Source organism: Canis aureus, chromosome 6, assembly GCF_053574225.1.
Source record: "Canis aureus isolate CA01 chromosome 6, VMU_Caureus_v.1.0, whole genome shotgun sequence".
Taxonomy (NCBI): Eukaryota; Metazoa; Chordata; class Mammalia; order Carnivora; family Canidae; genus Canis; species Canis aureus.
The window spans coordinates 38688473-38701067 of NC_135616.1; the positions used below are offsets into that span (position 1 = coordinate 38688473).

Here is a 12595-nt window from a genome sequence, read left to right on the forward strand (position 1 = left end):
GCCCCCCACCTGTTCTACTCCCTGCATCCTTGGTCCTGAGGTCTGAATTCAGTGTCCCTGGAGAGAACATGGCAACCAGAGGTACTCCAGCAAGATCAGAAGGAGATGAGGCTGAACCTGTAGTAAGGAGAAAAGAGGTCTGAGGCCCTGCAAAAAGGGCCTGTCCCATGGAGAGAACCTCGGGCCCAGCAGAAGCCCAGGCCTTGGGCACCAGCATCTCAAACTATAGCTTGTGACATCTTTGGGTGGTGAAATCAAGAATACATTTTATGGGTCTCAACTAGACTTTTTTTTATTTTAAAAAAGATTTAAGGGCAGCCCCGGTGGCTCAGCGGTTTAGTGCCGCCTTCAGCCCAGGGCCTGATCCTGGAGACCCAGGATCGAGTCCCACATCAGGCTCCCTGCATGGAATGGAGCCTGCTTCTCCCTCTGCCTGTGTCTCTGCCCCTCTCTCTCTCTCTTTCTCTCTCTCTCTCATGAATAAATAAATAAAATCTTAAAAAAAAAAAAAAGATTTAAAACTAGAGGAGAAAAATATCAAAGTGCATCCTCTGTAGTAAGACTCGCTATTGCGGGATCCCTGGGTGGCGCAGTGGTTTAGCACCTGCCTTTGGCCCAGGGCGTGATCCTGGAGACCCTGGATCGAATCTCACGTTGGGCTCCCGGTGCATGGAGCCTGCTTCTCCCTCTGCCTATGTCTCTGCCTCTCTTTCTCTCTCTGTGTGACTATCATAAACAAATAAAAATTAAAAAAAAAAGACTCGCTATTGCTTCATGACCCTTACTGTGTCAGTTATATGTGTGTGTGTGCACGTGTGCATGCATATGTGTGCTGTATCATAAAATATACATCATACTCTGTATCATAGTCAGGAAACATCTGAGTGACAGTTATAAACAGAGGCCTAGGACCTATCGATGCCACAGATGCCACAAAAAGAGGCCCAGGCTTTAGATCAGATCCCAGCCATGTGAACAGTGGCCTGATCTTAAATACAGAGACCCAGTCCTTAGAAAAGCCAAGAGCCCAGGACTGGAGGCCAGGAAGCAGGCATAGGAGTCCTAACTGGAAGGCCATAGCCCACATCAGGACAGCCACATAGCTGTCGTTTGTGCATGGCACAAAGGAGTCACCCACAGGGCTAGGAAAGGGTGCATCAGCTCAAACCCCCCCCACCAAGATGGAGAAACACCTGGGGCCTCCTGCTGAAGGAAGCAGCATGCTTGTTTTTGCACTAAGGCCCTATGCAAAGAGATGCGCCTCTGCAAAGGTCTGCATATATGGTGCTTATTCTAAAATACACAGAACCCCAAATCAGCCAGCAACTGATTCGGATAGAGGTCCAGATCAAGTACTAGATCCCACGGACAGAGGCCTAGGTTCTAGAGAGAGTGCCTCAGAACTTAAAAACTCAATAGAGCCACTTAAATCCTAGAGAAAGGGCTCCAGATTCTAAAGAGAAGGGCTCAGTCATAAATGGAGAGTGGGTGTAGGGGTGCTAGTTCCCAAACAGGAGTATCTGGGTCCTATAGAAACGGGCCTACATCCATAAGTGGGACCCAGTTGCCAAAAAGGGACTTTAGGCTTCTCAGACAAAATCTGAAGTCCTAGACCAAACCAGCAAGGTCCTACCCATACATATCTATCTGGGCAGCCCCTCTAGCACCTGTGGGTCTACAGAGACACCTCCCTTTGTGCAGCAGGGAGTGGGGGGTGGGAGAGGCGGGGATCTGTGGCACCTGGAGAAGGCAGGTTAGCATCACTTGGGTGAAACAAATCTCCCTGGGGATGAGGAGTCTGGGGGAAGAGAGAGCTGTCTGCAAAGTCCCCCATTCCCACCCCAAGGGGCCTAATTTATTTTCTGGCTCCTGAGAAGGGAGAGGAGATCTCCTGGGGTGGAGGGGAGCTGAAGGGGGGGCAGGGCCTGCTCCTGCCTGGCACAGTTAGGTGCATGAGGCCCATGCTAAACGACACTGCCACCTCACTCCTCACCCAGGCACCCGAGGCTGCCTTGTGTCAGGACCCCTGTCCTGCAAACATAAGCAGATGAAGGGTGCCTCTGTGTCCTCTGTCCTGAAGTAAAGAAGAAAAGAGCACCACACCATTCCCCACCATTCCCCACCTCGTACAGGCAGTTGGTGTGGGTTGTCAGAACCTGATCTGAGACCTGTTCACTCTCAGTCTGAGCCTCTCCAAGAGAGAGGAGATGAGGGGTGGGCACCCCCTACGCCTGAATTCTAGACCCTTTCCCTGAATGTCTACTTCCCAGGCAAACAAGAGAGAAGAGGAGAACACGGAACTGCATGTGTCAGGGTGCGTGTGGGCTTGGATGTGAGTTGCCGCGCGTGCCCGTGGGTCTGGGTTGTGCTATGGTGCCTGCGTGTCTGCAGCTCTCTAGTTGTCTGAGCACCGCTCCCTGTGTTTGTCTGCCGGGGCATCTGTGTGTGTAAATGTCTGTGTCGGGCGCTGCATTTCTGTTCTCTTGAACGTGAGTGTGTAATGTCTGTGCTTGGGTGTCACTGTGGGGACAGGGGCTGGTGATAGCCGGAAGCCAGGATGCGTTGCCCTCTGTCCTCCTGTCAGCGTGTCGGACAGTGACAAAGCCCAGGACACCAGCGGCGGCACGGGGAGGGGCCCGGCTCGCGTGCAATGAGGAATCCTCTGCAGGTGCTCCTGCTGACGGTCCTGGCGCCTCCAGCACCCTCAGGCCGGGCGTTTCGGCCTCATCTCCTAGGAAACAAGTCCTGCTCAGCTGGGGTCTCGGGGTTGGGAAGCCCACAGGTTCCCCACCACCCTGAAGAGCCCACCCACCTCGTCCTTCACGAGCGAGCGACGAAGGCTGTGGAGGGCGGAGGCCGGGCTGCTCAGAAAGGTTTACTCAGGAAGCGGTCCCGGCCCCCAACTCCTTTTCTACCCCCCCCACCCCCAGCCCCTCGCAGGGAGGATGTGCTCACACGAGATCCAGATCCCGGCCCGGCCTCCCTCGTCTTTCTCCAGGGATCTCGACTCGGCGGCAGAAGGCCCGGGACCCGCGGAAGCAGAAAGTAAACCTGATAGGAAGAGACTAGGCGCGCGCCGGCCGTTCCCGAGGGGGCAGCACAGTCCCCACCGCCCGAGCGCCGCGCGCCCCAGGCCCAAGCGGGGCGGAGCCAGGCGGGAGCGCGCCCGGGGCGGGGCGTCGGGGGCGCGCCCGGAGGGCGGAGGGATGGGCTGGGGGCGTGGTCTAGGGCTCCGGGGCCGGAGGCGGCGGCGGTGGCGGCGGCGGCGGCGGCGGCGGCGGCGGCGGCAGGAGCTGGGAGGCGAGGAGCCGGGATCTCGGGGCTCAGTCGGGGGGCGGCGGCGGCGGCGGCGGCGGCTCCGGGGATGGCGGCGGCTCCGCTGCTGCTGCTGCTGCTGCTCGTGCCTGTGCCGCTGCTGCCGCTGCTGGCCCAGGGGCCCGGGGGGGCACTGGGAAACCGGCATGCGGTGTACTGGAACAGCTCCAACCAGCAGTGAGTCGGGGGCCCGGGGAGCCCAGTGCGTCCCGCGTCTGCGAGAGAGGGAGCCGAGGAGGGGGGCAGGAAGTCCTCAGGGCCGCCGAGGTGGGGGTCCCAGGAGGCCCGGCTGGGGGCGGGAGCCGGGGGCTGGGGGGAGGGCACGCTCCGTGGGCGTCTGTGAAACTCGCGGTGGGGGGGCGCGTCTGGAAGAGGCTGTGGAGGTCTACGAGGACTTGGGCCGCGCGGAGGAGGCGGCTCGGGGACACCGCACCCGGCGCTGGAACGGCGTGTCCCCACCGCACAGCCCCCCATCTTCGCCCCCTCCAGCCGAGTGGGGCCGTCGCACCAGGGGGCCCAGGGATGACCTGTTTTCGGCGGTGAGGCTTTCAAGGGGCTCTGTGTCGGACTCCTGCTTTTAGAAGTGGGGTCCAGAGCTGAGCCCGGAGTCCGGTCGAGCACCTCCTCAGAACGAGGCCGAAGGGGTCGCCCTGGTCGTGGGGAGCAGCCCCGCAGGGATGCGCTGGGGCTGGGTCGCCGAGGTGGGGGTCCCGGAGGTGCTGCTTGGCGGGGATGGAAACGGGGTTGCCAGTGAGAGAGGAGAGCAGGCAGATGTCGGCGTGTCACACACGTACACACACGCCCGGCCTGGGGACGCCGTGTGGCTCCAAGTGTGAGCAGGCGTGCGCGGCTGTCAGTGCGCGTGTATGGCTGAGTGTGTGATTTGTGTGTCTGCGTCGGCGGTCGTCTGGGGTGGGAGCGGGAAGCGGGCGGGGAGGGGGCTGCGGCCGCTGTCCGCGTGGCCGGTCGCGTCTGGGTTGGGGTGGCCGCCGGCGCCTCCGCGGTCTGGGCGGGTGTCAGGGCGGCCGTCTGGTTTCCCCGGGTGCCGGCCGCGGGGCCAGGTCCTCGCTGCCCTTGCCCTCTCCTCCGCGCGGTGCCTCCGTGTGTGTCTGTGTTGGGGGCATCCCTAGGGACGCGGGGGTCACTGTCACACCTGCCCAGGCGGCCGCGGCACTGCTTCTGGCTCCCCACCCTGGGGGGCGACCCAGGAGCAATTGGCGAGGCCCCAGGGGAGGGGTCCGGGGAGGGCCCGGCAGCCGCGACCCCCCAACCTCCCGGGGGAGGGGCTGCCGCTCGCCGCTCCGCTCTTTGTTGTTTGGGGCTCCGCGCCTCCCCCTCTCCCTGCTCGCGCCCGGAGTGTCAGACTGGGGGTGGGGATGAGCCAACGACGCCCCCCTCTCGCTTCCCATGGAAACCTCGGGGGTGGGGGATGAGGCCCCTCCCCCCTGGAGCGGGACTCGCGGAACTCTGGGGGGTGCAGGGGGGGTGGTGAGTCCCCGTTCTATCTAGCTCGTCCCCCTCCCCCAGACTCACACGTCCGCCCCCCGCCCCACGAGTCTGGCAGGGAGTGGAGAGCACGCAGGTGAGGGGCCCCGGGTCCCACCACCCTCGGGGCCCCCCGGCATTCTTAGGGGAAGCCGGAGCTGGGGGTCTGCGGGAACGGCCTGGGTGGGGAGGGGGCGGCGGTGGAGGATGTTGTTGATTGGGCTCCCCTCCCCCGCATACACCTGGGCTCAGGTGAAAGCCCTGGGAGGGGGTGGGGGAGCCCGGTTCCGGGAGCCTCCTTTCGGCTTTCCCCGAGCCCCCGCAGGTCTGGACCGGCAGCGGTGGGAGGGAGCGCGCCCCCGGCTAGGAGGACGCCGCCGCCCCCGCCTCGCTGCCTCGGCCTTTGTTGCCGCTGCGCCCGGGCTCCCCGGCTCCCTCACTGCGGCAGCCGCGGCCCCATAAATCGTGAGAGCGACGTGCTCCGGAGCCGGGAGAGGAAAGGGCCAGGGAGCTGGGGGCGGGGCTCGGCCGAGCCACAGGCTCCCGCGCCCCCTCCCCCAGGTCACGTGAGCTGGGCGCCGGGCTCCCACCCCCTGTCACGTGCCGAGGGTCTCTGCCCCTTGGGGTCACGTGGAGAGGGTCTTGCGACCCCACCTCCTGGGATCACGTGGGAGGGTGCTGGTGGGACACGTGCAGAGGCCTCCTTTGACAGACCTGGGAGCAGTGCCCTGAACAGCGGTCGCGCTTTTGCCCCTGCCCCCCAATAGACCCTCCGTTTGATGCGCTGTAATTGGGGAGACCGGTTCCCAGCTTGGCCCAGAAACTAGGGATGCGGGGTACTATACTGGGGGGAAGAAAGAGAATCTGAGAGGTCGAGGGATCCCCTGAGCCCGGAATTGGATTGGGGTGGGGGGCGGGAGGACCTGCTGATGGCCAAAGGTGTGCCCCAGCCTGTGCTTCGCTGCTCTGCGGCCGGAGCCCGGTGCTGTCATTTGCCCCGAGTTCCAGGAGCCTCGGGAATATCTTTCTCCAGCCATGTCCATGCCTTTCTCCCTGGAATGCTTCTGTTGCTGGTTTCTCTTCCATTCACACGTTCATTCAGCAAATATTTATTGAGGCTGTACTACATCCCCTTCGGTCTTTCTCTGTGCGTGTTTTCTCCCTGACACCCGGCCTCTGCCCCGCACCCCTCCCCGCCTCTGAGAGCCGTCTCCGCGGGAGGGGGGGCTCCCCGATCGGCCCCCACGTCCCTCCTTCCTCCACGCCTTTCTCCGTCCCCATTCCAGGGCGCGCTCTCCGATCCCGCACCCCTCTCGCTGTCTCGCCCCTGTCCCCTCCCGAGGACCCAGGCCTGTTCCCCCCACTTGGTGCGCGTCTCCTCTCACTTCGTTTCTGTGTGTCTCGCTTTCGGCGGGTCCTTCGCTCTTCGCCGCCGCTGCAGATCAATAAACCTTCGCCGCCGCCCGCCGCTGTCGCAGGGAGGGGGCGGGGATGCGGGCGTGCTGCCTCTCCCCCACCCAACGCCGGCTCGAGAAGCCCAGGGCCCCGGGGCTGGGGATGGCGGGACCCGGTGGGGCGGGGTGCAGGGGTGTCAGAGTGCCTGAGCCGCCCTGCCAGCCCTCCAACACCCCCACCAGCCCGGCGCGCGGACCCCACGCCGCGCGCACGTGGTCCAGCCTCGGCTGCCTGAGCGAGCGGCGCGCCGCCTCGGGGCGCGCTGGAGGGAGGAGAGCCTGGGTCGGCGTCTTTACATCCCTCCTCCGCTTCTTCAGCTCTGCATCCCGCTTCCAGGGCTGGGGGCGGGGATTAGGCAAGTTCTGGGCCACTTGGGATGCTTTCCCTCCTCCCTGGTCTTGTTACACACCCTGTTTACCTGCCCCTAATTGTCCCGCGGGGAGAGGTTTTCTCCTTACCTGCTCCCCCACCGCTCACCCCCCAGGCTCGCGCAGGCAGAGGGTCGCAGGCAGAGGGTCAGAATGTGTACCCGAGGCACACCGAGGCGGGGGAGCCTGGAGAGCCGACAAAACGGGGTGAGGGGGCTCCCCCTCCAGGTGGGGTGTGCCGACATTTGCTTTTCTGCAAATGTAGTAGGGGGTGAAGTGCAGAAGAACAGCGAAGTGTTTGACGGGGCAGGCATACCCCAACCCCCAGGTCCCACCTGTACCCCCAGGGATGGTGAGCCGGGGGCCCTGTTGGACCTGTAGCAGCAGCAGCCAGGGCAGGGAGGGTGACAGATTCAATGAAAGTGCCCAAGCCAAGCAGATACCTCACTCAGGCCTCCCAAGAGTTGTGACTGGGAACTTTGGCACCCAGCCCCTTGCCTGCCAGATACCTACTGCAGCAGCCATTCCCTGAGTAGGTTTACCTCCCACGTGCCCAGCTTGGGGGGCATTTCAGGGGCCGCTTCTGCCACCTTGCCCAGATATAGGTGAAAGATAGCTTTTCTTCATTGGTGCTCACCCAGCCACCTTTCTGGAAAGCCAGTCCCGGCCCTGTTGATGAAACTGAGGCCACCCATCCCAGTAGGCCTGGCCTTAGCTTATTCCTTGCTGGAATGGGCTGTGTAGTCCAGGCATTTGGGCCTGCCCCAGGGAGGGGCCACTTCAAAGTAGGGCTGGAAACCTAGGTGAGGCTCAGGCTCAGGGACAGAGTCCCTGGGTGGCTGTGCAGCTGCTTTAGGCCTGGCACCCTATCACTGGCAGCCCCCTCCTCAAAGCCCGTGGGGAAAGAACAGTAGAATTGGAAGCTGGGGATAGAGAGTCAAACCCAGATGGCGCCAGGAGCCAGGCCTGGTCTAACCCGTTTTCCTGCTCCCAGTGCCCGGGGCCGAGACTCCTGCCCACCTGAGTGCCAAGGCCAGGGAGGGGCCTAAGTGACCCATCGCTCCCGTGGGAACCAGGTGGGACTGGTGGCATTCCTGATGACTCAAGGAGGCTGTGCCCATTCTTACTGAGGTGCCCCAGCACCAGCACTCACCTCTCTGCCAGGCTTAGGGAGGCAGTGCTTAGGGAGGCCAAGGAAGTAGGATAAGGTGAGGAGGGACCCCCAAGGCTCCACTCAATTCAGAGGCCTCTAAGCTTATTTCCCTAGTGGATCTAATGACTGTTTGTGGAACTGGGAGGGGCCTGGTGACATGGGGAGCCAGTCCCTCCCTTCAGGGAATTCCCAGGGACCAAGGACCCCAGTGGTTTCATGTTGCCAGGTATCCCATGCCTTCTGCATCTGCCGTGTTCAACTTTTCCTGCTTGGATGTGTGCATTCCTCCCCTAAGGAAACTGGGGAGAACTTCTGCCCACTTCTCTGAATTTCTTTCTCCATCTGGATGTTTCTCCCATTCCTGCAATGGCTCAGCACCACCATGGAGGGCGTTAAGACCAACACTTTGATGGTGACTGGAGAGGCAGGTGGGGATTACAAGGGACCGAGCATCTGCTTCTGTGTCCCATAGAAGGATTAAGGGAGTACGAGGCACAGCCATGCTGTCTGGGCACTATGCCCACTACTCTGCCTAACACCACGAAGGGGGCAGCGGTGCCAGGTTGAGGAAGTTGGAGCTGGTTGGCATGATAGTACGTGGAGCCTTGGTGTGGAGTCCCTTAGCTCCCCAATCTGTTGTATCACGTTGTTGGGGACCTAAATGGCCGGTAATACTGTAGAGGGAGCATGTGCCTGTGTGTCTGTCTGTCTGTCTGGGGGGCAGGGAGTGAGGGAAGGGAGAGCTTGAGATGGCTGGGGTCAACCAAGACTGACATGCAAGCCCAACACACAAGCAGCCTAGCTTTTCTATGTGTGTGCCGCCTGCCTGTGCGCCACGGAATTGTGCGTGCCCATGCACGAGGTCTCCACACGCGCGTCTGTGAGGTCAGGTCCTGTCCGACTGTCCGTGGGGAGGCCCGGCAGCGGCAGGAAAGCATGCCAGGAGAGGGAAGGGATCCCTGCCACACTCACCCTTCCCTTCCCCTGTCACTATCCTCGGGGGGCGGGGGGGGGGGGTGGGGAACGCTGAGGGAGGGACGGAGGAAATCCGGGCCCGGGTCTGGGAGTCGCCGAGGCCTGCGCCGTTTCTGTGGCAACCGAAGCGTACGTTCCCTTCTCCCCCGCCCTTCGGTGTGGAGGCAGGCGGGCTTCCGTGAGCCTTTGCTGCCCTCTGGTGGCCCCGGGAGAAGGACGGGACATGGCGTGGGCCGGGAAGGCCCGCGTAGGGCTGGCGGCAGTGGGACGAGGGCGGGCGTCTGACCCGCTTCCTCTCCCCCGCAGCCTGCGACGAGAGGGCTACACGGTGCAGGTGAACGTCAACGACTACCTGGACATTTACTGTCCTCACTACAATGGCTCGGGGGTGGGCCCCGGGGCGGGCCCGGGCCCCGGGGGCGGGGCGGAGCAGTACGTGCTGTACATGGTGAGCCACGCCGGCTACCGCACCTGCAACGCCAGCCAAGGCTTCAAGCGCTGGGAGTGCAACCGCCCGCACGCCCCCCACAGTCCCATCAAGTTCTCGGAGAAGTTCCAGCGCTACAGCGCCTTCTCGCTGGGCTACGAGTTCCACGCCGGCCACGAGTACTACTACATCTGTGAGTGACGGCCGGGGGTGGGGCGGGGACGTGAGTGACTGGAGGTCTGGGGCCGAGGGGGCGGGACTGGGGCGGGGCCGAGGGGTGAGTGACAGAAGGACTGGGCATGAGGGGGCCGGAGGGGCGTGGCCTGGGGAGAGTGACGAGAGGACTGGGCCCGAGGGGGCGGGGCTGGGGCGGGGCCAGGAGAGTGAATGATAGGCCTGGGACCCGAGGAGCGGGGCGGGGTCTAAGGATGTCCGTGAGGGCCGGGGGTGGGGCCAGGGGCGGGGGCTAATAGTTTGTGAGGGCAGGGGGTGGGGTGGGGCGGGGGCTAAAGGAAGGAGAGAGCCTGGGGTTGGGGTCTCGGGGGCGGGGGCGGGGCCTAAAGGAAGGAGAGAGCCTAGGGTTGGGGTCTCGGGGGCGGGGGCGGGGCCTAAAGGAAGGAGAGAGCCTGGGGTTGGGGTCTCGGGGGCGGGGGCGGGGCCTAAAGGAAGGAGAGAGCCTGGGGTTGGGGTCTCGGGGGCGGCGGCGGGGCCTAAAGGAAGGAGAGAGCCTGGGGTTGGGGTCTCGGGGGCCGGGGCGGGGCCTACAGCGCGTCCGCGAGAGCGGGCCAGTGGGTGGGGCGGGGGTGGGGCCAAGGTTCCGGGAGGGCCGGGTAGAGGTGGGCCAAAAGGCTAGCGTGGTGGGAGTGCAGGCCAGATAGTGGGGCCTCCGTCCCTGCACGTGACACTGGGGTGCGGCCTCGGGGCTCCGGCTCCGGACGGGGTTGGTGACAGTCCGACCCCCGCGGGGTCGCGGGGTCACGGCTTCGGTGAGGGATGTTCCGGGACTGGAGCTCGAGGCTCAGGGTCCCTTGAGGGCTGGCGGCGGAGCCCCGTGACCCGTGTCCAGGGTGGGGATCGTGCCAGACGCGTAGGGGCGTGACCTCCAAGAGCGCCGCTCACGCCCCGTCTCGTCCCCAGCCACGCCCACCCACAGCCTGCACTGGAAGTGCCTGCGGATGAAGGTGTTCGTCTGCTGCGCCTCCAGTGAGTCCCCTCGGCGCCCGGCCGCGACCCCGTCCTCGGCTCCCTGCTTCGGGGCTCCCCTGGCTCCCGGGGGCGGTGGGGGGGTGCAGGAGCGGGGACTTACTCCCCAGCCGTAGCGGGGGTGGGCGGGTCCTGGCCCTGACTGTCCCCCCCCCTCCTGTCTCCCACCCGCACCCCGCCCCGCAGCATCGCACTCCGGGGAGAAGCCGGCCCCCACCCTCCCCCAGTTCACCATGGGTCCCCAGGTGAAGATCAACGTGCTGGGTGAGTCTGCGCAGCGCCCTCTGGTGGCCACTGCTGGAACCGCAGCCCCCTCCCCGGTGCCTGCTCACCTCGCATGCCTCCCCGGGGCACGGATCCCTCCCCATCCCCACCCCCGCCCCGTGGGTGGTCCCATCCTGGCTCCGCTGCTGCTGCCGCCGCCGCCGCGTGCCCCACCCGCGCGTGCAGCCCAGCGCTCACCACCCTCTCTGTTCATCTGCCCGCAGAGGACTTTGAGGGAGAGAATCCCCAGGTGCCCAAGCTGGAGAAAAGCATCAGCGGGACGAGCCCCAAGCGGGAACACCTGCCCCTGGCTGTGGGCATCGCCTTCTTCCTCATGACGCTCTTGGCCTCCTAGCTCTGCCCCCTCCCTCAGCTGGGAGACGTGGGGCTGGCAAAGGGTGGGGAGACTCTGGCCTCTCCGAGGGAAGCCTGGGTGTGGGGCTAGACCCCTTCTCCGATGGCTGGGAGTGTGGTCTGCAGCATACATCCGTGCCCATCTCCTTCGCCCTCTCGCTCCCCATGTAGGGCACAGTAGTGGGCCAGACACAGGGACGGCCACGGTCCCGGATGGCCTTCTGGCTCTGGTACCTTTCCCTGGTACCCTCCCTTGTTGTCACCACCAGAGACCTAGAGAGCCAGTCCAAGTGTGGGAGGCACCCCCATCATCTCTTCTAGGGGTGGACACAGGGAGAGGACTAGATGGGCGAGGGGGTGGCAGCGCCTACTGCCCCCTTTCCCCTGTTTACAGCAATAAGCACGTCCTCCTCCCACTCCCGCTCCCAGGATTTCAGTTTGGATCGGATCCAAGTTTACAAGCAGACACCCCTGGGGGGGGCGGGCAGGGGACAAGGTGACAAAGGGTGGGCATTGGGGTGCCGGCAGGCATGTACAGACTCTATATCTCTATATATAATGTACAGACGGACAGACTCCCTCTCTCCCCAACCCCCTGCCCTCCTTGACCTCCTTTCCAGCTTCAGACCCCTTCCCCACCAGGCTAGGCCCCCCCACCGGGGGACCCCCTGGCCCCTCTTTTGTCTTCTGTGAAGACAAGACCTATGCAACGCACAGACACTTTTGGAGACCGTGAGACAACGACGCCCTGTCCCCTCCAGCCCCCAGCCAGGACCCAAACCCACAACCCCGCCCTGCCCTCCTTCTGTGGCCCCACCCATCCTCCTGGGCCTTTTTCAAGTGCTTTGGCTGTGACTTTCATACTCTGCTCTTAGTCTAAAAAAATAAACTGGAGATAAAAATAACAAAGTGTGTGTGATTCCAGGGGCCATTGCCCTTCTGGACACTGGTTATACTCCACAGGTCATGGGGCTGCTGGGGTGGGCTCTGGGGCCCAAGGGTTAACTGAGTGCCATGGGTCTCCCTTGAGGAGGCAACTGTGTGTGGAAGGAGCAACAGGGAGCAGTCACGCAGGCCCGGCTGCCTTTAGGCAAGTCAAGCACCCTCCTCAAAGCTCACATCTTACTCAGAACTTGAGCTGGGCTACACCTGTCTCGGCTGCTATAAGGAAATGGCAGAGGAAGCACCCAGCTCAGGATGGTGTCTCCTTCCTTCCCATCCCACTCTGCAATCAGGGTCTTGATTGGGGTCTATGGGCTTCGGGGGGTTGTGAACCTAGATAGGAAGAACATGACATCTTTGTTTTCACTCACCTGTAACTGAAATTAAACATCCTATAACGGGCTTGGGCAACAAGCCAAAATAGTTTTCAGAGGGCTTGTGTCTTTGTACCCAACAGAAATCACAGATGTTTTCAGGCTGTATTATAGTCTTTGAAGATCTTGCAAAACACCATTTGCTCTCATCACTACTTCGAAAGGATCGTAGTTGTTAGACTTTCCTTATTTTTTTTATATTTTACTTATTTATTCATGAGACACCCAGAGAGGCAGAGACACACAGGCAGAGGGAGAAGCAGGCTCCATGCAGGGAGCC

General features: G+C 62.9%; 1 protein-coding gene and 1 long non-coding RNA gene across 4 annotated transcripts; one reads left to right on the top strand and one right to left on the bottom strand.

Moving 5' to 3' along the window:
• Nucleotides 1–307: 307 nt before the first annotated feature.
• LOC144315793 (uncharacterized) lies at nucleotides 308–3120 on the bottom strand. Its single transcript, XR_013381573.1, has 2 exons — nucleotides 2956–3120; nucleotides 308–2731 (listed from the first exon to the last, which is right to left on the bottom strand). It is a non-coding gene; the product is annotated as an uncharacterized LOC144315793 (long non-coding RNA).
• Nucleotides 3121–3292: 172 nt separating this feature from the next.
• EFNA3 (ephrin A3) lies at nucleotides 3293–11908 on the top strand. Of its 3 annotated transcripts, none has more exons than XM_077900921.1 (5): nucleotides 3312–3492; nucleotides 9058–9371; nucleotides 10316–10381; nucleotides 10568–10645; nucleotides 10870–11908. In XM_077900921.1, exons 1-5 carry the CDS (start codon nucleotides 3365–3367, stop codon nucleotides 10998–11000), a joined length of 717 nt encoding a protein of 238 aa, XP_077757047.1. In that variant the 5' UTR covers nucleotides 3312–3364; the 3' UTR covers nucleotides 11001–11908. The 3 variants fall into 3 exon arrangements, with proteins under 3 accessions (XP_077757048.1, XP_077757047.1, XP_077757049.1); XM_077900923.1 differs by lacking the exon at nucleotides 3312–3492 and adding an exon at nucleotides 3689–3854; XM_077900922.1 differs by lacking the exon at nucleotides 10568–10645 and having other exon boundaries at nucleotides 3293–3492.
• The last annotated feature ends 687 nt before the right edge of the window (nucleotides 11909–12595 follow it).

What these genes read in the sequence shown, in the direction of transcription:
- EFNA3 (XM_077900921.1), top strand. Translation starts at nt 3,365, where the DNA reads ATGGCGGCGGCTCCGCTGCTGCTGCTGCTGCTGCTCGTGCCTGTGCCG. An exon ending in TGGAACAGCTCCAACCAGCA is followed by an intron (nt 3,493 to 9,057) that starts GTGAGTCGGGGG and finishes TCTCCCCCGCAG; the next exon opens with CCTGCGACGAGAGGGCTACA. An exon ending in GGTGAAGATCAACGTGCTGG is followed by an intron (nt 10,646 to 10,869) that starts GTGAGTCTGCGC and finishes ATCTGCCCGCAG; the next exon opens with AGGACTTTGAGGGAGAGAAT.